Raw genomic sequence first — 24,891 nt, 5'->3', positions numbered from 1 at the left:
CCAGTTTTAGTTTCACTTCAGTTTATTTTAGTTTGAGTTTATATTTACATGCACTGATAAAACAAATTTACAAAATTTTACCAGATAAAATGTAACCAGTTGTATTTTAAGCAACATTTCTGAGACGTTTTGTTCTTTACCAGTGAACAAAAGTTGAAGTAGTAGTATAAATGTAATTATTCTGATGAATTGGTTAGCATTAAGATTTAGTTTTTATATCTAAACTGTACCCACAGCAGGCCAGTTATTTAATAAAATTCTTGCCAACACTTTTTTCTGTTTCTAATAGTCATAATTTATTCTAAAAGCAAAAATAAGAATTGTGGCTTTAATAATACATTTTATTGGTGATTTTGGCTGCAGCCCTTTGGCTTCAGTTCACACTTGTACTGACTGAGTGCCATGTAATTTCATTCTCAAAGTTTATAAGATTTAACTTTTAAAGACCACAGCTAAAGTGATCTTCACTTCCATTGGGTTAAGAAGCTTGACCAGCGCTGTAGCTAAATTCGCTACATGTGGAAAGTTAATTTCTTCCACCGTAGAAACTTGTATTAAACCATGATGGTTCCTAATTCTGCATCAAGTTGATATTACTCCTCTTAGGACCCAAAAACATGTTGCCTTCATTGTTTTCTGCTGGACAGCTCACACACTGATCACACTGTTGGATTTAAAGCAAAAATGTTAAAATATTTATTTCTAATATACTTCATGTAAAAATAAATAAATAAAAAAATTAGTTGGACTAATGTGCTTGATTTAAAATTTTTATAATTTTTATTCTGTACATAAACTTCATAAATACTAATGTTGCATAAGTGCCTGTACTTGACTGACCTTTGATGCTCCAGACGTCCTTTTCTTTTCTAATTTTGGATATATAAAAATCAGTAATGATGCAATTTCATTACTTTAAAGCACAACCTTATCGTGTGGAATCAAATCCTGTCATCCATGAAATCAATATCCAGCAGTGCTGCATTCTCTGTGTACTTCATTACGCGTTGCATAATGTGGGGTAAGGCAGCTGTAGGTGAGTAGCTGTCACGACTCGGCAGGGGGAAGGTTTGCGCTGGCGACGGCGGGGTGTTTTATACTCCCTCGTTTCCCCAGTGACGCCCTGCATCCACTGATGCAGTCGACAGTGCAAAGACGGTGGAGAGGAAGGATTTTCAATAACGCTGTGTCACCAGAGCTCCCCAAATAGATCCCGTCTCCTTCAGACCCCCTCCTGCCCCTCCTCTGTCCTCAGGTGCAGCTGCGCCGCATCCAGTGCAGCAGTTTTATGACGATAAACCTCTAGCTGAGGGGGTTTTCCCCTTCTCTTCTGCCTCAGGATCAGCTGGTGGTGTTTTTATTTCGTGTCCGGCGGATTCGTCAGAGCGCTGCAAGCGTGCCCCCCGTGCAGCTCCGTGGAGGGCGCAGCACACTGCAGTTGTCAGATAGCACGTGCGCGGCAGCTTTCCCTGTTGGCCCTCCTGCTTACGCTGCTTGCTTAGCGAGAGCCGTATTCCTGTAAGAAGCTAGCTGGGGGGAGGAGTGCGAGATGAAAGGGATACAGGAGGAGAGATGCGAGCGTGTCAAACGGAGAGAGAGAGGTTGATGCACATGCGGAGGGGTGGAGCTTAGCATCAGGCAGTTCCCTCTGTCTTTCTTTCTCCCATTTTTTCCCCCCTCCGTTACTCCATATGCGGTGCTTTTTCAGCTCTTCCCACAGTATATATTTTTTCCTTTAGCTTGCCGGCTCCATCGGACTGCGGCTCCTCGTTGTACCTTTCATGGACTATCCTTCTTTTCTCAGCCGTGCAACAGGGACCGTCTTCAGACGCCGGCGCGCTCCCTCGCCCCTCTCTGGAGTGGTGGGGGGGGAGGACTGGGGTTTGGGATCCTAAATGAGACCAGCTTGTCATCCTCCAGCACATCCTGAGTAGAGAGAAACACGCTTAAGGTGGCTGGGGGTACACGAGTTCGAGGGGGGCCGGGGCGGCTGGGAGAAGGATGGTCACGCCGGCTCCTCGTGCTGCAGTCGCGCTGCTTGTCTTTCAGGCACAGTCTTGCTTTTCCTCGACATGAGCCTCGCAGCAAGGGTGTCCTGCTCCATGTTCAACTGCTTTGTAAGTTCACTCATGTTATTGTGTTCGTTGTTGTCCTAGTTCAGATTACAGTGGGTGTATATTCCTGCTTCCCTCCGCCCCCCCATCTCACCTCGCCACCTGTGTGTGTGCATGCCTGCCTTCTCACCAAAGGGGGAAGGGATTTATCAACATGAGGGCTACAGTTATTAACCAACACCAACTTTGGCTAATGTATGCGTGTTTTTAACAAAGAGACGATGAATAACTACTTTGGTGCACTTTTAAGTGGCCGAGGTTTGGTCCAGAGAAGGTCGGGTTCAAACTGTTTGTGCCCAGAGTGAGAACAGGATGTGCCACACTAGCTGCAGTGGAGAGCTAGAGCTGGTCTCTCTGGAGGAAATGAGGAAGACTGATGTGGAGCAGGTGTGCTTCTGTTGTTGAATGTCGAGATGAAGCTAGACAAAGGTCAAATATCAGTTTCCAGGTAGGACGGTGTGACCGCACGTCTGTGGAGCTGAATAAGATGATGCTTGTTTTTAACGTTTACACCTCGTTGACCGTTGTAACTTTCAGCAAGTCTGCTGTTTAACTCGCCATCTGGGGCCTCCATGTTTTCCTTCTTACATTGTCCCATGCTATACTATTCAAAGGGTAATGTAATAGTAGGATAAAGCAGAACAAACATCTTGTGACTCAGAGGTTTCACAAGGAAAATATGTTAGAATTTTAATGTCTAAAGTTTAACTTAAGTTGATGTTCTGAGGCATACTGAAGGTAAGTATGCTGGTATGCTAATATGCCAACATGTGGTATCTGAAAAGTCATGTTTTTCAAAGGCATGTCAACAGTCATTAAAATCTACAAATGATTTAGTCAAATCATAACCAGGACATCTGTTTATTTGATTATTACAAACTAGTTGGTGATGGACCAAGACAAAATACTTTATTTGTAAAACTGGAGAGAAAATTGGTGTTCAAAGATGTAATAACATCTGAAAAGTGTGGCTTGGATTTGTATTCCGCCACACTGATACAATACTTTGTAGAGTCAGCTGTTGCCACAATTACAGCTGCAGGTGTTTTCTAGACCTTTCATCGTAGCGCCGTCTTTCCCCTGCTTGAAGTTGAACCTTCTTTCAAGGTTCAAGTCCCCTGCAGCGTCTGACTGGTCTAGTTCAAGGATTTTCCTGCATTTGTCTGCACTCAACGTCCCACCAACTCTCACTCATGAGATTTCATGTCTTTAGTTAAGAAAAGTGTCCCCACCAACACATGGGGACGACTATATGTTGGTGGTTAAATTTACATTGCCACACTTCACTTTTTAAAAAAAAAATAAAAAATCATCTTCCTTCCTCTTAATGAAATGCTCTGCATTGTTTTTGTTTTTTTCTTTTAACATGACAAAATATGAAAATGTTTAATAGGGTGAATATTTTTAGAAGCCTCTGTAGTTCTAAAAAAAAAATCACTTAAGTTGGAATATTACAAGAGGACTGCTACAGTAAACATGAGGTTAGGTTATCAGTGTTTTGATTCTTGAAGCCTTGATTGAACAATCAACTTTTTTTTTTCTTCTAATTTGCAACTGAACCCTGAAGTGTTTCTCGTACAGGTGGCTAGAGAGCCTCAAAACTTTCAAGGTTTTTGCACAAAACTGTTCAAATATCCCTAAAAATAAGATTAAATGTACATTTTGTTTGTCCTTTTGAAGATCAGGGAATCTTTCACTCACTTTGATTTAAAGACAGGAACTTTAAATCACATTACTTTGCATTTTGATTGGATGGTGTTTTGGAGATGCTCTGTATTCCAACTTTTATTTCTGAGAAAACATTTTATAAAGTCCAATAGATGAAGCTGCAGCATCGCCTACCTTCTCTTGTTTTCTTTAAGAAAATGCAGCCGGTCATTACACAATTTATGATCAGTCTTAAATATGTCTGTGGCATGGCTGAGTCGGCACTTCTTCTTTTGCGTCACTGTCTGTATAATTTAGTATCCACATCCTCTGTTACCTAAATGAATCACAGGCTTGTCGGTCTCCTCCGTCGGAGGAAGGGCTGCAGAGTTTTAATCATCCCCATCCTTGTCGTCATCCATCAGTGACGGGGGGGAAAAACCAAGCGTCTGTGCCTGCTCCATGTACAATATGTTGATCTCACTAAATGGAGCTACAACATCTAATTGAATTGATTTTGATTTTTCCATGTCTGTAATCAAATTATTCATGCTAGCTAAACGAATCAAGTAAAACCAAAAGCTTTTTGGAGATGGGCTTTAGGTGTCGTTTCTTGCACTATTTTCATACCTGTGAACCCACTTGTACACAATCATAACACTCCTTCACCTTGCAAAAAGAGTTTACAGGCATGCAGCAGGGACGGCTCAGGAGAACTCAGTTTCTTGTATTCTATCAAAATTATAATATTGTTAAAAGTTATCACGGATACAAGCGGTCGAAATGGGTTTCCTCCGCAGGGTGGCTGGGCTCTCCCTTAGAGATAGGGTGAGAAGCTCGGTCATCCGGGAGGGACTCAGAGTAGAGCCGCTGCTCCTCCACATCGAGAGGTGCCAGTTGAGGTGGCTCGGGCATCTGGTCAGGATGCCTCCTGGACGCTTCCCTGGTGAGGTGTTTCGGGCACGTCCCACCGGGAGGAGAGCCCAAGGAAGACCCAGGACACGCTGGAGGGACTATGTCTCTCGGCTGGCCTGGGAACGCCTTGGGATTCCCCCGGAGGAGCTGGAAGAAGTGGCTGGGGAGAGGGAAGTCTGGGCCTCCCTTCTGAAGCTGCTGCCCCCGCGACCCGACCCCGGATATGTGGCAGAAAATGGATGGATGGATATTTGCTCATTTGCCTTCACAAACACACAAATCGACAAGTTTATTATGTCTCGCCACCCCATGCAAATTTAACAACTTCAGCTCTTACGGGAAGGTTTGGGTTTGTGTACGGCTGAAATGATTAATTGTGAGGAATCTATTATGAAATAATGGTTGAATCAATTAATCGTTAGCTGGTGTATACAGACTCAAAAAATGCCATTTGCTGAAAGAAACTGCATACTTAAATCAGTAATTATGCCAAAACTGTACCAAAAAATATATATACATTTGTGCATCTAAGATGAAAACCAAAACAAATCTTTGTAAATATTTTGAACGCAAAGCGCCTCAGGTGGCATAGTTTTAGCTTCACCTGGTACCAAAAAAAACTATTAAGCACTTTTTCCTACCCAATTATTAATCGGTTAATCCAAAAATAATCAATCGCTCAACCCTACACTGCATGGATGAGTTGAGCATCAGGGGTTCAGCTTTTCACATGTTGGAATCCTTCGCCAAAAATAATCAAGTGTTCATTCAAGGATTACTGTTATTGCATTTTAGGCAATAAAATGCTTATTTTCTTTCTTAAAAAAGGAATTGAATTGTTTGTATCTTTTAATGTATTTGTAACATGGAATTTCAAAAGAATTGAATAAGAAAATTGCCAGAATAATAGATTAATCAATAGCTGGAATAATTTAGTTGCAGCCCTAGTTTTGTTTTGACCATTCCTCCAGAAAGCACATCAGTGAGGTCAGACACTGATGTTGGACCTGCTCTGTTTAACCCTAAAGATGCTCTGTTTCGTTGTAGCCAGGCCAGTCAAGTTCTTCCACTGTGAACCTGTTTCACGGCTCATCTTGAAGCTAAATGATCTGTACCAGAAGTTACTCGACTTAATACAGTTCAACTCAACCACCAAGCCAAAACCTGCCGAATGAACTGCAATGCATGCATGACCGGTCACTCCTGGACTTGGTTTCATCCCATCGGAGAACCACTGAGCTCCAAAGAGCAACCTATCTTTTCCCCTAAATGTTTGAAGACCGTGGAAATGTTTGAATTGCATAATAATCAGGTTTGAGTGAATACTTCGCAGTTTAGTGAGCGCAATAAACGCATTTTAGCAATTTAGCTTCCTGACCGCCAGGAGTGTATATTTATCAAAAGTATGAAAATATTAACTTTGCTATCCTTAAGACCAATTTCCTCAGTAGTATTTGGAGGATGGCCCAAGTTATCCCACAAAATGGGATTGATTGTTTAGAACATGATGATCTATGAAATATTCATCTGTCCACAGAAGATGGGGGAGAGAAAACAGAGGAGCATGATGGGAGAGTTTCATCTGCCATCTTTTCATCTTGAACTTTATGCTGGAATGTTGTCAGATCCGATGCATCTGATCCTGAATCCGTTGGTTTTTTTTATAAAGGAAAAATTATGGCATTCCTTCTCTGTTTGCACCCGTCGCATCTTGAGATGTAGGATATGTTGAACCGACTGTTTGGGCCAATGCGAGACTGAAACGGTATGATAACCGCGAGGAAACAATCACAGCTTCATGCTGTCACAAGATAAAGTTAAACTATATTACACAGTTTTATTAGTTAATAGGTTTTATTTAAAACCAAAAAATACGTTATTTCTACTATTGTTAAAAGGCAACACATTATTACAGATACACAAGCCTTTTTTTTGCAACCAACAATTATTTTAGTTGCAAATAATTTAAAATTATTAGTTTATCAATTAATCTGTTGGTATAAGATAATTGTTCTGCGGATTTTTCATTTTAACCACTCGTCTTTTCATACAGTACTGGAAATATATTAAAAGATGCAAATAAAAATAAGTAATCATATTTTATTGCCTAAAATGTAATAGTCATACTTCTTAGTGTACGGCTGTTGTTTATTTGTAGCAAAGGTTGCATGTGTAGCTAAAGAAGTGCATGTGAAAAGCTCTCCATTTTCACTTTTTTTTTTTTTTTAGTTTATCCGGTGTGTATATATGGACAGCACAAGGTGCCCAATATAAATAATTTCAACTGGATGAAGCTAAAACTGTTACTTGAGAATTTCTGTGTAGAACATATTTTTAGATGGAGTTTTTATTTTTTATCTGAAATTCAAAATGTGTGTTTTTTGTTCAGTTTTGGCTTAATTACTACTCTGAGCTTGTTTCAGCAAATGCCATATTTCAGAATCTGTTTACTCCATTTTAATATTTGTTTACTAAATTAGTTGACAACCATTTCATCTCTAAAACAAATTAATTACAATGAAAATAGCTTTTTTAATATTCACCAACAGTATTGCTGTTCTCCTTGTATTGGCATCATGCAGCCCTCCTCAACATCACTGCTCCAGGTACCTGGAAATCTATTTAAAGCTCTTTTAAATATTTACAACTTCATTGCCAACATGTACCTCATTTAAAATGACCCATCGGTTCACAGTTAACATCAGATATTTGAGCACATGCTGCCAGGAAAAATTCAAGAGGTCACCTTTGCTTTGTGCTTCTCTAATCTGCACAACTCTGGGACAAAGCCAGATTAAGTAAATAATCCGGCAAAGGCAGAGTATTTTTTATTTTTTGCAAAAGCTACAGTGAGGGACTCTCTCTGAAAAAGTGCTGGTTGTAGCCATGGCAACCAGACACCTATTAGTGAAATGTGTGCCAGTTCTTCGTCTCCTCCAACTACTATCCTACCTCTGCGACGTCCCAAACTCCCTGACGGTTTTGTTTTTATTTAACTAAACGTGAGCAGAAGTTATCCCTCCTCCGTTTCTCTCTCATGCACCGTCATCACATCAGTTTGGATCGTAAGTCAATAAAAACACAGCCGCCTTTCAGACGCCATTAATTCGCCTCGCCACGGCATCTTGTCTGCCGCTGCGCTGACTGCTGCCGCTCTGCGTGTTATCATGACATGCAAAGTGGCGGTTATAACTGTAACGCATCGAGGCTCGCTCGCGACACGGCTGTCGTCTCCAGCTTTCCGAGCGCCGCTCAGACAGGTTGGGGAGGGCGTTTTGGCTCACAGCAGTGACGAAGCAAAAAGCACCGCCGGCCGCAGGACGAGCTGTGCTCCATCTTTTTGTGTGAAGTCGGAGCATCCCTGTTTCCCTTTAATCTACTGTAAGCCACTTTATCTGCAGCCCTCTAGGGAGGAATAAACTAAAACAGAGCCGTGTGCTGCATGTGTTTGTTTAGGAGTGCAGAGTTTGAACAGCTGTGCTCTCTTTAGAAAGGTATGAGGATGCTGAAAATCTCCAGATTCTTGTAGTTTAGTTTCAGTGTAATGAATACTGCTAGTCATGTGTCCTTTTAGCTTGCCAATCCTTTTTTTTTTTTTCTGCAATCTTTACCGTCAAATAGGGTTGGACGATGTGGACGTAGTTTTATCACAATATTTTGTGGTATTATTGTGACGATAAGAGATAAGAACTATTACTTCATTTGTAATGTAACTGGGTGGCAGTGACTGCATGACACAGCAGTAATGGCCCCACAAACACAAAAATTACTCTTGAAAAACATTATTTAGGACAGAAGTCGCACAAAAAAGTGATTTGTACCACTAAACTGCACATAGTAACTGCATTTATCCAAGTTTGACATCTATTGATACCCTTATTGAACCTGCAGTCGATTAAAATAAAAAAATCATGACTGTACAGATTTGTTTTGTTTTTTGTTTTTTTTATCCTTAAAGCTGAAGTATGACTTATTAAAGAAATCACATTTATTAAAACTGTTACTATATTGTGACAGTAAAATGAGACAATCTGATACAAAGAGAGTTCCTCCACCAAGTGCTGCTATTGTTGTCCGAAGAAATCCACCGCTCCAGGTGAAAAATGACCAATTAGAGCCCGTTCTTAGTGCTGTCAATCAACCTTGTGTATGGCAGAGAGATATCTTGCCGTTAAAGGAGAAATGTTTATCTGCCATCATCGGTGGCCATTATAACTAGCTTTAGGATTCACGGCAGCTGCTACCGGGAAGAAGTAGTAGCTTAGCAGAGAGAGTGATGAGCAGTGATTACACAAGCATGATTAACAGTGCTAAGACCCGCCTCCTGGCTCCTATTAGTTATTTCTAGTCAGCACTGGGAAAAGGCAGAAGAGCTTGATTTATTTACTTATCACAGGTCATCTGTCTCATACTGTCATGACTGTTACAATTTCAACAAATATGTAAAAAAATATTTTAAATAAGTTACATACTACAGCTTTAATTGAAAATGTTCTTGATGACTATAAATCAAAATTCTTATATGAACTTTATCCCAATAAATGATATGATAAAAGCTCAGCCCTACTGATAAACCACCTTGTCTAGGTTTCATCTGGAGCAGCGACTCATTTCCGTCTGCTTGTGTCTTTAAAGTACGCCGTGTTCCAGCGGGGCTCTCACCAGAACGCATGGTCAGGGTCGCTCCATATCGTAATTCAGCAGCAGGTGCCAAGTGCTGTAGTGTGGCTCAGCAGAAAGCATACTAGAGCCAAGGGAGCTGGTGGCTTATTAACACTGGAGCGCTCGCGTGTGAGGATGTGTCGCTCTGATTGCTGGAAGAAACCACATGGATGCTCTTCTGAACTGATGAGCATCGATTTCCTTAGGGTGAGATTAGAGCAAACCTTTCTGGTAAAGCAAACCTGCATCTAGGTGGCAGGAACCAGGTGAGACCTGAGTGTAATGGCTTGAATCTCTGAGGATGCTCCTGATTGATGGCCACTGTCACCATCCACCTGCTTTCAGGGGAAACGGGAAATACTGATGAGGCGCAAAAGTCTGAGCAGTTTCATTCACAAGTCATTTCTGCAGTTATGAGAAGTCAAACAAATTGGAAACAATAGTTAGCTGAACTTCTGATTCTGACTTGTCAAGAATAGGAGTTGAATTAGTCACATGGCTGTTATTAATTGGGTCGGTCGGTCAATACTCTCTCACAGCAGAGAAAAAGGGGACTGATCATCAGATCTTTGCAGAGGCAGATGAGATCGGTTTTACATTCAAGTATCAGCCAATCACTGATCTCCCAGAAGTGAGGAAATCGGGGTCAATTTATCAGAGCATGCTTGGTAAAAATGTTGATAAAAATCCTGTATAAACGGTGACAAGAGACGCAGTTAATGAGGAATAAGTTATTTATTCTAATAACATAGGATCCAAACTATTAGCTTCTCTAATGTTTCCACCCTCCAGGAATAAAACGCTGCAGCATTTAACCAGAACAAAACTCCCAGCGTCTCCTTCACCTTGAATGCATCTTCTGTAGTTTTATAGAGAACGTAAGGCCAGTGTTTAGAGTCAATGGAGCCATCAGTAATGTCAGAAAGCACTTAGCTTTGCAGTATGTTTCAGAAAGTATAAGCGTCTGTGTGGCACAGCCTTGGCATTAACCTCCATAAGCTGCCATCAGTATGACCGTTTAGTAAAAGATGTGGCAGAACAGCTTTGTTTAGTTACGTTTTTACTGCGTGTAGTGACTTATGGCTTTAATCTCTCCCACACCCACAGTCGGCCATCGGTTACAACATAAAAGGAGCAGAGGACGCTCCATCAAGAGTTGACACTCCTGCTTTCTGTTGACTCCCTACGTCTAGATCAGGTTTCCAGACAAGTCTGTCCAGGGCTTACCTGTCAGAGGACAATGTCTTCATTAAAGTGTTTTCAGTAAAAGCCAGGGTTTACCCTCGCCTCAATTGTGTGACGTTGAATAACTGTTTTCAAATACTCATCAAAATAAGAGAAAAACATTTAATCTGTTTTTTTTTTGTTTTTTTTTTCTTGGCATTTTTAACCAGCCCAGCAATTTCACCTACAGGAAAAACACTACATGCAGTAGAAAAGTCAAGTCGGCACATTTCAGCAACAAGGCTTGGCGCCGTAAAAGTAACTAGTTATGATACGAGCAATAAACATTCCATTTTGTCATCAAAATCATCTGAAAGCTGCTTCTCCAAAAACACTGGACATCACCTCCAATGAACAATCCTCCCCTAGAAGCCAGTTGATTGGAAGATGATGTAGAGAAAACCTTTTAAAAGGTTGTGAAACACTTGAGACTGGGATGCTGGTTCACCTTCCAGTAGGATAACAAGCCTAAACATACAGCAGGGGCTAGAGCAGGACGGTTTAAATCAAAGCATAGATATGTGTTAGGGTGGCCCAGTCAAAGTTTAGACCCAACTTTTACTGGGAATCTGAGCTAAGACTTGAAAATAGTTTTTACAGACGCACACTAACCGATCTTACTGAGTTTAAGCTGTTTTCCAAAGAGAATGGGGATAAATGAGTCTTTACATTATGCAAAGCTGGCAGAGACGGACTCGGAGTACATTGACACAGGGGGTAAATACTAATGTCCCACACACTTGCGTTTCATTTAAAAAAAAAAAAAAATCCAGTCTAATTCTCGTTCCATTTCACACTCGCCGTTTCCCCCAGTGTACTATAAGCCTGGAGGGCCACCAGGCTTTACTTATGCCCCCACCAGGCTTTAAGTGTTTTTAAAATGTTTGCATTTTGAAGACTTTATAGTTGGTGTTCACCTATTTATCTTCGCATTATTTTCAAGTGACATTTTAAACATTTTTTAAGTCAAAAACACGACGGGCCGCTGGATGAGTTTTCTGAGGTAAACCTTGCACACTTATGCTCTACTTCAGTTTTTTTTTTTTTAAACTCTGGTCCTCAAGCCACTCCACCCCGCATGTTTTAGACGTCCCCTGCTTCAGCACACCTCATTTCAATTGATTGCCGCTGAACAGGCTTTTGTTGAACTGCAATCCTCTGAATCAAGTCGTGTTAAAGCAGGGAACCATCTAAACCATGCAAGGCAGTGAGCCCTGAGTACCAGCGCTGGGGAAACACTGCTCTACTTTGTGTTTGTGTTGCATAAAATCTCTATTTAACAAGTTTGCTGCAACATTACAAAATGTGAAGAGCATCAAGGATATGAATACCTTGTGCGCAATACCGTAAATGTGAAGTGTTGCGTCATGCAGGTTAAAAAAACATCCTCTGGCTATCTGGTTATAACTTACATTGTCCGTACCTCTGGCGTATTGTGTGGTTTAATTAGCTGCTTTCGATGATGGTCATTATCAACGAGGCTTTTGTTTTGCAAGGTTTGACATCGTCAAGGGCTTTCTTCTTTTATTTGGTGTCATTGTGTTGTCATGGGACGCAATATCTTTAAAATTAAAAGCACAAAGCAAGGACTGTCGTTCTGGTGGCATGAAGGAATTGCAAAGATGTGGTCTCACCTGCATTGCATTGGTGCAGCAGTCGAAGTGGGTAAACATGTTCACTGTATGCTCAAATGAACCGAATTACAGTGTAGAGATTAACTTCCTGGAAGCTGCTGAGGTGAAACAGTCTTATGTAACTCTTGTCGGTCAATTAAAAGAAAATAAAGGCCCAATGCAGGTGCTTCAGTGCAATCACTTTATTCTCTCCAAGGATTTAAAGTGTGACCTGATAAGTGTTCATTCAGCCTGAGTAGGGCTCTAGTACCCTTGGCTGCAAAAGGACAGCGCTTACTGTTTTTTTTTTTTTTTTTTTTGTTCTTCCCCTTTTCTCCCGTCTGCCTCCAGTTGAAGAATTGCAGGCTAATTTTAGTAACCCATCCATTACGTTGGGCTTGAACCTCATAAGCCCTGTATTGCTTTTTGGATTCATCAGCTGCCAGGAGGGTTTCAGTCTTGCTTTTTTTAGATGATTATGCTCATAAAGTGACAATTTCTCTTTTCAGTCATACACACTCTACAACTAAATGCAGTAGAAATATAGAAAACATCAGCACTCAGCATTTTTATGCTGAGTGCTGAAAAAAAAGCTTGTATTCAAACTGAGCTCTAAACAGAAGGGAGGAAACCTTGCCTAAAAGATTACCTTTCTGTCAGTAGGTAATTTCCACCCATTTAATATCTACATGCTCTCGTTTGCTCAGGTTATAACAATGAAGGTTGGTTACCATGACGATGTGGTTATAAGTCACTGAACAGCTTGGCACCAAAACACATTAAAGATCTGTTGTAGTATCAATCTTCCAGACCACTCGGGTCTTCTGGTTCTGCTCTGCTGTGCATCTCCAGAACCAAACATGGAGAAGCAGCATTCAGCTGATTCAAAAACCTGGAAAACCCACCTGTTCTGATTTGCTTTGAACCATAATAACTTAAACATTGATCAACATCTTTGACATTTGGTGACTTTATGATTTCATGATGTTACTTTGCCTTTTTGCTGAAATCTGCAATACAACTAAACTTGATAAGTTTATTTTACATTTTTAGTCAGATTTTAATCTGCTGTGCATTAGCTGGGAGCGTTTTCCACCAGAGGCTAACGATCCAGGAAAATGCCTCTTTCAGTGGTTAGTCTTAATATTTGAACCTACTGTCATTGTGGTGGTGTTTTTGTTTTCACTGTCATTTTTTGCCATCACTGTGAATACTAGTATTACATCCATTGTTGTGCATTTACCAGGGTGAAGAGGGGCCTCCCAGTCTGGAGTACATCAAGGCCAAGGACTTGTTCCCCCAGAAGGACCTGGTGAAGGAGGATGAAAGTCTGCAGGTGAGCTGATTACTTTCCATAAAGCACATTGGCTGGAAAAACTGTTGTTTGTCAACATGATGCTTCAGCAGAGCAAAGGGCCTCGCATTTAAAGATTACTACTCGAGACATTATCCCCATTAGTCTGTTTTGTGCTTAACACAAGAAAAGGTTAACGAGGCAACCTGGTTAATGAAAAAATAATTGCATTTCAATCCAGCTGATTTACTCCGATCAGGCATCATGTTTGTTCTATTAGTCTGAGATGTGACTTTTATGTTTTTTGTGTAAACATTCCTACAAATGTAAGAAATGCTGCTTTTTATGCCGCTTTTTAAACTGACGAACTCTTTAAAATCTTTTCCTAGCAGCATGTTTACCCTACAACACTATAAGAACAGCAACACATAGCACCAATGTCTAGTAAAATGCTGCCTCCTCCTACTGTAAGCCATGACATCACTGAGTGATGGCGTTACATCTGTTCTGCTGCTGTGTCGGACAGCCGTTTTCTAAAATAATCTGATCAGTTTATTTTTGGCTGGGCGGTGAATGCCTGCGCATCACACACAGGATTATGAGTGAGCTGCCAGCTGTCACTCAGATAGGTAAAAATTGATCAGTCTTATCTTTTTTATTTTTCTAAGAACTTCAGTTTCACAGCTTTCACATTCTCAGGTATTTAAACTTTTTATTTTTTTAAACGAAGGTATTTGAGCCCATATTTGCTCTGAATAGGACTTAATGCTTTTAATACAGATGCACAGATTAAAAAATTTAAAAAATTAAATCTCCATTTAAAAAATGGAGGTCAGAAATCAGCGACAAAGGTCTGCGACAAAGGTCTGCAGACCTTTGTCGCTGATTTCTGCAGACCTTTGTCGCTGATTTCTGACCTCCATTTTTTGTGGCCCTTTGACCTATTTATACTGAGTTTAACTGACCCCAGTTTCTCTAAAAGTATTATGCTACAATAAAGCATGGTAAGAGGATTCAAAATGATTGGACTTGGACATTTTCAGCATCAGTGTGACATCAATCTGAAAACCTTTGAATACAGAGGTTATTTGGTTTCTGATCATCCAGTAAGGAACAGCTCTGCTGATTCAGGTCGCCAAGTAATTTCTCTGAGCATTTTCAGCTTTGGGTCATCTGTTGTTTTTTGGGTTTAATGGTATTCCTAACTATTTTGACTGAATAGTGGGTCTTAATAAATTTCCTGCACGTCATTTTTTGTCACATTTGTGTTCATTTAAAGTTCAGCTTTTATTCTTGTCCAATTCCCTGTTTCATATTGTTCAACACTAAAGTGACACGATAAAACCACATAAAAATGTTTTTAAAATGAACTAATGTGCTTCCATTCTGTGTACACAAAAGCTTTTAATAATAAGTATTTCTCACAGAATACTATAAATGCAAAGTGTCGCTATTCAGGGTAAATCAAACCGTAAACGACTAAGGTTGAGTACACAGAAGCGCAGGAAGTTATGAAGATTTCAGCGACGATTTGAGAGATTTATTTGCAATTTTGGAGGAAGAAGCTAGATGAAGTGATGAAGAAGAGAGCCGGTTCTACTGAAGAAATGCAGCCATAATTTTTTAGCCAGGAAGCACAAACTCTGACATTTCTGGGGAAGAAGAGTTTGAAGGTGACTGGTTGGAGCTGGACATCTGTCGCCTCCAAATTAATGAATGGTATCAACCAGATTTATGAATATAATAGTTATTCATCTTTAATTCTGGTTTAATTCAAATAATACAGTTGCTTTAAAGTAATTGGTTATTTCCAATTGATGACCAGTAACAATAAACAGCTGAAATATGCCACCTTTGATGTTCGTTTCTGAGGCTTTTTAAGAAATACACCATCATCCTCCTGCTCCCTTAAAACAGCATCTGCAGAGGTTTAAAAAATGAGAACAAAACGGGGCAGCTGCCAAAGACGAGACGAGAAGGATCGGTTATTCTGTTGGTGAAGATGAAGCTGAAAAACCACGATGGGTAATTTACTGTCTTCTCCCTGTGGAGTCGTGTTTGTGCTTTTAGGGTGTTTGGTTAATGGAGCCGAGCATCGCGTTCATAGAGACCATGATGGACCCGCCCAGCCCTGGGTTACTCTCTGCTGCTTTTTTTTTTTTTTTTTGTGGTTTTCAATGGAATGACATTTCCACTTGATTTCCAGTGGATTGAAGGGGGATATCGGCTTGTTTGGAGTTTTTATTTCTAAAGTGGCCGGCTTTGAAAGGCCTTCCAGTGAAAGCGAGAGAGGTCGGTATCAGTCTGAGGAGGTAAAAGCTTTATAATTATTCTCATTGATCTGCGTTCACACATGCAGTCGGGTGTTTTATCTAACCTTTCGTGTGTCTCTTCTTTCCGTCACATGTCCTGCTATTGATTATTAGCAACATATTGATAGATATGGTAGAAAACCATGCAAAGTAAACACAACAAATCCCCAGACAGCAGACACACCCGTGCAAAACTAACCTTGGGTAAAATAAGTAACATTTGTGCAAAGTGGAAGAAAAGATGCAAATAAATAAATTTGGCTAAAATCATTTTAGTTAAAAACTGATTTTGGCCATTATTTTTTTAGAAAGGTGATATAACCCACCTTCCTAAAAATAAGGTGGATTAAAAGAGTTTTTTTTTTTTTTAAAGGGTGATATGCTTTTGTCTCTCTTGATTGTCTTCACTCACTTCCATCATGGATCAGTTTTCCCCCTCAGATAAAATGACAGACCTCCCCTGGCCTACTTAATACTTTTCTGCCTTCCCTCCTCTGAGTCTGCACATTTCGGCATGCGCTCACTCGCTCGCAGCAGCAGCGTGTGCATGTCCTGACATGCAGGCTGCCTGAACCGGAAGTCACGACTTGCTAGTCGGCGCATTATTCATGGTTGTTTCATTCTTCTCACCCTCTTCCTCTCCTGTTTTTTTTTTTCTCTCTCTCTCCCCCCCCCTCTTTTTTTATTTTTTTCTGTTCATGTTTCTGCTGCTTGAAAGGCTTCGTAGAGGAAACGTGACACAGTATCTAATGCTGCGCTCGCCAGCTGCCAGTGACTCATGCGCCCGTTTTGGAGCGTGGCTTGTTTAAATGCAGCTCCCAGTCTGTACAGCATGTTAACTATGGCAATCTGGGCAGGACATGTTGGGTGTCTCCCCACACCAGAGAAACAATCGGATTCAGCGGCTGCAGAATCGCATTTCAGTCGCATGCGTTAATATTTAATGCCAGCTGTCGGCAGCCATGTTGCTGCAACAACGCTTGTGTGCCGTGCTTTTCATTTTATTCGATACTGCAGATCATTTTATCGATCTACAGTATCATTTCACTGTAGACACCAACACTTTGAAAATGTGAGACTGCAGATTGTCTCTATTTTATATCAGCAGGTTTTGAGTAAACAGTCTGAAAAAGTATAAAACTATTTTTGAATTTATTCTGGTCTTGCGACACATGGCACGTAGCAGCATGTTGGAGAACCTCTGATTAGTTATTGTTAAAGACTTTTGTTGTGTGTTTTTGCTTGAGGCGATGCGTGTTTGCACAATTATTCCCTCTGGAATTTTACACTCAGATTTTTTATTTTATTTTTTGCTTTCAGACAGCTGTTGTGATGTGTAACCATGGCAACAAGGTATTGGCAGATGATTAGCATTCCAAAAGCTCATACTTGGCAAACATCTAAATGTATAATTAAAATACTTTGTTGTAAATATTTGGCACATTTTACAAAAAATAATTGTAAACAAAACATGGGGACATGGAATGTTGCCACAAAAAAAGAATCACCCAAATAGTACCTGAACTTTGACCCCAAATCCCAAAGGAATTAAAAAGGAGGCTTCGTGTATGCAGAGCAGGAAGAAAGAGTAGAGGAGACCAGCAGGTTGCTATGAAACCTCAAGGGCTTCATAGCAAGTCCCACTGGTCTCCCGGCTGACCTCCAGGGCTTCGTTGTGTGTCCTGCTGGTCTCCGGGCTGACCTCCAGGGCTTCGTTGTGTTTCCTGTCAGTCTCCCGGCTGACCTCCGGGGCTTTGTTGTGTGTCCCGTCGGTTTCCTGGCTGACCTCCGTGGCGAGTCCCATTGGTCTCCTGGCCGACCTCCGTGGCTTCATAGCAAGTCCTGCTGGTCTCCAGGCTGACCTCCAGGGTTTCATAGCAAGTGCCGCTGGTCTCCCGGCTGACCTCCAGGGCTTCGTTGTGTGTACTGTCGGTCTCCTGGCCGACCTCCAGGGCTCTGTGGCGAGTCCCTTTGGTCTCTCGGCTGACCTCCAGGGTTTTGTTTTGTGACCCGTCAGCCTCCGGAGCCTCGCTGTGGGTCCCATCGGCCTCCCGGTTCCTACTTTGCCACTTGCAGGTACTTGCTCCACTGCCAGTGTCGCAGGTCCCATCGACCTCCCAGCCAGGCTCAGGAGGTCGGCTGGGAGGTCTACAGGACCTGCGAGAAGGCTCAAGAGGTCAGTCAGGATGGGACGCATCCCCAGCGTCCCCATGGTTCCCGCTCTGCTGCCAATGTCCACCAAGGCTGCTGTTCACCAGCATCGTCCTCAGATTCTTTTGGTGTTCCTTAGTTGTTTCCATTTAATTCTGCCTTGTTTTCCACTTCTGTTCTTCATTGGTGATTCTAGTTATATTTATTTCTTGTTTCTAGTTATTTTCCTTTGTTATAGTTTAATTAGATTCCTTTAGTCTCCTTACTCCTTTGTGTTTGTATTTTGGCTGTTTTCCCTTCTGTAATCTTCCCCCCTTTCTTTTGCCACTTTCTCTATCCCTTCACAGTCTGATTCCACTCCCTCTACTCACACCTGCTCATCAACCCAGGTCCTGCACAGTATGGAGGACCAAAACTGACATAATAATAAATGAAAGAATAAATATATAAATAAAATGTATATTTTGATAAATAAAAGTAAATAATAAATATATATCTAACATATAAATAAAATAATCAATATAAAATATATAAAAGAATAAATACAAAAATAAAAGTAGAAATATATAAAAGAATAAATATATATCTTACATAATAATAAAAGAATCAATATATAAAAATATATATTTTGATGAGAAATAAAAGCATAAATATATACTTTGAAAAAAATAAAAATCTTCTCTGCAAGTTGGCATCTCGTGACGACCATGATGTCATACAGCAACAGTCTTCAGTCACAAGCCTCTTCACAGCCGTTACGAGACTGACTGCTACTGGAGAGCCCTTCCAGCCCACTGCATCAAAATCGACAAAGACTCTTTGAAGATGCTTTGATAATATGAATTACTTAATTTCCCTTTGGAATATTCCGAAAGACTGAAACAACGATCCGTCTTTCGTTGTTTCTAGTTTTTCAAAGCTTAATCGCTCTAGAAATATCTGTCGTAAATCCATAGTGGAATTTTGTTTTCCTCCATTTCAAATTTGCTACAGAAGTGTTGAGAAATTTGAAAATGTGAGTCTGGAAGAATTTGTAAAACAATATGTAGAAAACCCGACACCGGCTCTGCTTGTGTGCAGGAACATTTTCATTTTCAGTCACTTCAAAGCTAGTCTAGTACAAGTATTATTTCTATATTTTAAAAAAAATAAAGCATTTGAAATGCTAATGAATTTTTTATCTTTAATATTTCCCCATCCTGTGTTGCGTTGGGGGGGGAGGGGGGGGAGAGAGTTGCTGCTGCCTATATTTGGCTCTGATGTTCTGCTGCAGAGCCCTATGTGCTCCATTTCCCAGGTTAAGCTGGACTCTGTTTCTCTGTCTGGACTGACTGATGGGTGCAGGATCTGTTGCAGACCTGAAGCAGGTGCAGAGCAGACGTCAGGGGGTTCTCTAACGCACAACTTTAACAAACTAAATAAAACACCATCCAGTATGCATAACAATTTATTTTACATTCTTTGGAGACTTTTCATATCTCGTATCCATTTTTTCCTCCCCTTTTTATGATTTTGCTTGCCATACTTTGAAATTGAAATTACTTGCCATGTAATTTTGCTTAATTCCTGTAAAGTGTCTGAGTGTTTCTGAAAAGCACTATACAAGTAAAATCTATTATAATTAATAGTAGTGGTCATATTAATGCAGTACAGTTTTGCTCTGCCTGACTTCTCTCATAATCCCCCCATCTGCCTCGCTGCATGCAGTCTTTTTTATCGTGCTCCGGTCACTCCAGCTCTGTGTGACTCAGCAATACATGCTATTGCAGAATGAGGTAATGTTGTCTCCAAGCAACGCCATTGTCCTCGCCAGCAGAGACTAAACAAGATCTAAGTTGCCATTCACGGTCCCCAATGACGGCAAAAGTTGTTTAAAAGAGACTGAACCCAAGCGATACAAGCCTCCGTGAGCTTTCCAGCGATTTCTAATCCTCCAGTAACATTCAGCGCTGAACTAACAATTGTTTGAAAGGGGAGGTGAGAAGCCGACCCATGTGAAGGTAATTGAAAGCTTCAGATTATCCCATTACTTTGAAGTTGGCAGATGTAACTGTGTGTCACATTCACCGGCTCGGCTTTTAGAGATAATTCCCTGCCTAAAAGTAAGAAGGCAAAAAAAAAAAAAAAAAGTTCTATTGACCTCTTCTAGAAACCAATTACCTTAATGTAGTGTCGTACTGCAGCCAAAACCAGGCCTTGGCTGAGACTGTAATAAAATGAGTAGAAGTAAGAATGTTAATGGAAGGCCTGGGATCCAGTCCGGCAGCCCTGCCTCTTGTTTGTCGGCTCATTCAGGCTCGGCTACAGGCCCTTCGCGCTCACAAAGGTTCCTCTGTAAGACTACAGGCTGGTCTAATGGGACACCTTAGTCGGCTTTATTGTCTTTGGTTTGATTAGTGGAGGTTTTGCTTTACAGAAACACAAAGCCGTGCAGAAGTATTCAGTGAAATGGGAGTAGTAGAAATGCTACATGTTTTCCAAAAGGTTGTGTAAAAAAACAAAAAAAAAGTCATGCCACATAAAGTTTAATTCTGGTTTCCAAACCAGAGAATTTTCTTCCACCTGGTTGCTGGTCTATCTCGATATGACTCAAATAAACAAATTTTTCATTTCAAGCTCCTGCTACTGATGATAATTTGATGCTGACGTGTTGAAAGATGAAGTATTTCCTTGTTTATGAAACAGTTTCTAAAATGTAACTTCACAAAATGTTCAACATTCTTCGTTTTAGTTTCCTGTTTTTCCTGTTGGAAGCTCTCATAAAATCCTTATTCTTGTAATAAAAATGAATAAAGGGAGCCTGACTCTAATATTTCACCATAGATTCGACCTGAATTCAAAGTCCAAATAAGCAGAAGCTGTAAAACACGCGTGTCAAACAAGAACAACTGGGTGCCCTGACATCACTCTGGTCTGCGGAAACCCAAGGAGTGAATTGGAAAATTAAACCGTCAAAACTTTGATATGTTAGTAGATGTAACGGAGTGTTTGGCGAACATGTGCAGCGATGAGGCTTTTAACCCGCTCCAACATCCCTTTGTGTTCACTCAGGTACCATTCCCAGTTCTTCAGGGGGAAGGAGTGGAATATCTCGGCCGTGCCGACGAAGCCATCATCGCCATTTCCAACTACAGACTCCACATCAAGTTCAAGGACTCTGTCATCAACGTGAGTGCCCGTCTCGGCGGAGGAGCTTGAGGATTTGTTTGCTTCTGTACAAACAACCCGAGCGTCTGCAGTGCCACGCCACTGCGGAGGCCAATAGCGGCGGGGAGGAGGGTTCAGTGTTCAGTTTGGACGCACGCAGGCTGCTCCCTTTCACCCCAGTGTTTTATAAACGCACAGCCGAGCTAACGAGGTGAATGAAGCGGAGGAGTTTACACGGAGGACTTTCTGTAAACCGGGGGGTTTTGGCGTAGTTTGTTGTAGCAACGTCGTACCGCAGGAGTTGCAGGCTCTCCTTTGATCTACCGGCGAAGAGGGTGTAACGTGACATCCAAGTGCTAAAGCCCGGCCCCTGCTGGCGCTGCCGTCCACTCCTGTTGACGTCAAGCCCTTGCTCAAACACAAGTGAGCGTATTGTTTGTTCTCCCTGGCAGTCAGATTTCTCCTCCTTCCCAAATCGTGGTCAAGTTTTCCACAAGGGTTCGGTTTTCTGGAAACGGTGGAGAGTGAAGCCCCGACCACCTGGGCTTTAAATATTCTCCTTCAGAAAGAGAATAAGTCACCGTCTAACCGGGCCCGCACAACTGATTACCCAACCACTCAGACTCCTGCCTTGACCCCCAGCTGCACAGATGAACTCTGTCTGAAAGCCAGCAAGCCACAACCTCTCACCCACATGTCCTTTCACAACTTCACCCCATCCTCCCAAACCGTTTCTGCCCTTTGCTCACCCTCTTTGTTTGTCTTTCTTTCTCACCATGATCCATGTTTGATTTGGACATGTGCCACTAGTAGCACGTCCACTCGGTTAGCTTTCATCTTGCACTCTTTTGTTGTTTTTTTTCTTTTTAACTCTTCATTTCCGTGTTGTCTTCTAAGCTTTTTGGGGTTTAATTTTTTTATTTATTTTTTCTCATTTCCTCCTGTCTTGTGTCTCCTCTCCCTCCCTTCCTCTCTCTCTCTGTGTGTGTCTGTGCTCCATGGTGGCTCTGTGTTGTAGACCTACCCTGGTGTGGACAATGAGATCTCTGTGAGTACAATACGATAAAACACATCCCTCTGTCACAGATTAGACAGCTGTCATTCAGCCCTTCACTCTGTGTGGTTATGAAGCACTAAACACAAAGTGCCTCTTACATTCAGCTGAGTGCTGGTGATCAACCTTTAATTTTCTGCCAGATTGTCATTCAGGAATAATCTTGAAGTTTATTTTTCTTTTGATTGCTGGTATTCTGGCTATAAATTATGCTCAGTTTTAAGTATTTTCCCAGCTGTGATGTTTTATTAGTTGATTTTTTTGACACTTCAGAGTCGGACATGAGGGGGAAAAAAACTGTTGGTATTTTTAAACCTTTCAAAAATAAGCAATGAATCAATTTATTACATGATAAATTAAAACGAGCTCCATAATTTCCATTCTGATATTTTTTGAAGGGCAGTTTTATTTATAGAGACTTCATAGTCAGTTTTATTTATGGTTTTGACTGTAAGTGACTTTTATTTCCATTTTATTTACTCTGGTTGCTTTTTAAAGTGTGTAAATGTTTCCAATTAATGCAGCTGTTGGGTGTTCCTTACCAAATTAAAGTGTATTGGTCTGTTTTTATTTATTCATTTATTTTTTTTATCATTTATTACAATAATTGCTGGGACAATTTAAACTTTATTGTGGCAGGTCTAGATGTTTTTAGAGAAATTTGTGATGGTTTCTGTTCAGACGTTTTCTCTGCTTTGTGGGCTGATGTCATGTGCTCTCTGTCGCCCCCTACAGGTGCCGCTCAGGCTGGTAGAAAGTGTGGAAAGCAGAGATATGTTCCAGCTGCACATCATCTGCAAAGACTCCAAAGTCGTCAGGTAGAAAGGAGACGATGGTCGCTTCATATTAGACGGCCTCTGAAGTGTTGGCGGTGGATGTTTAAACATTGTGCAAAAGTTTACTGTTGTTCTTCTTTTATATTAAATCCAACAATGTACTCCTGTCTCGTTTTAGCTCCGTGTGAGAAACCCAACTGACTTCTCCCATTAGTTTTTCTGATTAATCGTTCCCTCTGCTGCTGAAAGGATGTGTGACAGAGCACTTGAGTTTAATCCAATTCATTACGTTTCTGTTAAATTGATGCTTCCCCATCGGTTGCTTATTTGACCTGAGACTAAAGATAGACGGCTAAATCTGGCTAACTGGTGAGGGTGGAAACAGGCTATTTGCTGAAAGAACATCATATTTCGAGCGGTAATTAAGTCAAAACTGTACAACTGTTGCATTTAAGATTCAATTTTTTAAAAATTTGTAAATGTGTTGTACCCAAAACTGAAGTGGCATTGTTTTAACTCCACCCAGTACAACTTTTATGGAAAAAAAACAATCTATTAATCACTTTTGTTATCCAATTATTAATTGGTGAAACGAGAAAACGGTCAATGTTGTATAGATAAGTGAAGCAGAAAGGGCCGAGCTTTTCACAGACTGATGTTAGAAGTGTTTCTCATCCTTTGCTACAAATGATCAAGTGTGAACTAAAGTAACGCTATGTTGTTGCATTTTAGGCAGTAAAATGTTTTTCTTTAAAAATGTTATTTTTAATGTTGTGTAAAAACTTTAAATGAAAAATCAGAGTAATTGCTAACTAAATTGATCATTAATCTCGCAACCTTTTCTTTACGCTTTTCTTCTAGTTCCTAACGCTCACTGCTACACAGCGATATTGAAAACAAAGATGTTCTCTCTCAACTAAACCATGAATTCTCCACAGATGCCACTTTGCGACATTCAAGCAGTGCCAGGAGTGGGCGAAGCGCCTGAACCGGGCCATAGCCCACCCGTCCCGGCTGGAGGACCTGTTCGCCCTGGCCTACCATGCCTGGTGCCTCGGCGCCAGCGCAGACGATGAAGACCAGCACGTTCACCTCTGCCGCCCAGGTTGGCTCCACCAACCCAACGACATCGAGTTTAAAGAAAATGTTGCCAGTTTGGGACTGTTTAATGTTTATATGTGTGTGTGTGTGTGTGTGTGTAGGAGACCATGTGCGTCACAGGATGGAAATGGAGGTCAGAAGGATGGGCTTTGACACGCAGAACGTCTGGAGAGTTTCTGACATCAACTGCAACTACAAGTACGTCCGTGTGGTTGTGAGTGATGCTGCTGCAGCAATAAATGTTGTGTAGATGAAATATGGAGAGGATGATGCAGTAAAAACAGTCCAAGAAAACCTTCCTGCTTCCTGAAAAAGGTAAATCAGTTTATTCACTGAACTGAACAAATTACATCATTAATTTACAAACACAAACTCTTGCAACACCTACTATACACGGGGGAGAAGAGGGAAGAAAGTATTAAAAAACTCTTGTATGAAACTGCTCTCTCTTCAATAATTACAAATAAAATTTATATTTACATATATGTTAAATTAACAATGTAAATAGAATATAATTTTCCTCATTACTAATGTACAAGACTTAACAACAGATGAACAATATGTCAGGAGAGTTGATGGTTCTAAACCATTTTTACTTTATTTAGAAGTCCATGACTTAGTTTCTGGTTTACATATTTTATAAGATATTTCCAGTTAAATTTATGATCCACTGTTTCCTCTAGAAATGTAACTTGATGTACTCGTTCCGCTAAGTTTTAATCCATGGATATTATGATGGAATCGTCCATTTTTTTGTTACCAGAAATCATAAATTTAGTTTTGTTCCAGTTAAATCATTCCTGGAACAAAATATATTTTTTTATCTACGAACAAGATGAACTATAGCATATTCAGAAATGTTAATGTACAATAACTGGTTT

The 24,891-nt window shown here is 40.8% G+C and overlaps 1 protein-coding gene across 4 annotated transcripts in view; it reads left to right on the top strand.

Annotated features, from left to right (window-relative positions):
- The window catches only part of mtmr4 (myotubularin related protein 4), a 47,057-nt gene that overhangs the window by 11,488 nt on the left and 10,678 nt on the right, over nt 1-24,891 (top strand). For 2 of the 4 annotated variants that reach the window (XM_008428111.3, XM_008428112.3), the window contains exons 3-8: nt 13,422-13,511; nt 20,984-21,100; nt 22,098-22,127; nt 22,869-22,951; nt 23,848-24,014; nt 24,112-24,208. In XM_008428111.3, coding sequence (XP_008426333.1) covers nt 13,422-13,511; nt 20,984-21,100; nt 22,098-22,127; nt 22,869-22,951; nt 23,848-24,014; nt 24,112-24,208 — 584 coding nt within the window. Of the gene's footprint in view, nt 1-1,000; nt 2,118-13,421; nt 13,512-20,983; nt 21,101-22,097; nt 22,128-22,868; nt 22,952-23,847; nt 24,015-24,111; nt 24,209-24,891 lie in introns of those variants that run through there. The other 2 variants (XM_008428109.3, XM_008428110.3) reach the window with 2 other exon arrangements.

This window comes from Poecilia reticulata, chromosome 14 (assembly GCF_904066995.2).
Source record: "Poecilia reticulata chromosome 14, P_reticulata-male-v2, whole genome shotgun sequence".
Lineage (NCBI taxonomy): Eukaryota > Metazoa > Chordata > Actinopteri > Cyprinodontiformes > Poeciliidae > Poecilia > Poecilia reticulata.
The sequence above is the reverse complement of the archived record's forward strand: the minus strand, read 5'-3'. Positions and strand labels throughout refer to the sequence as shown.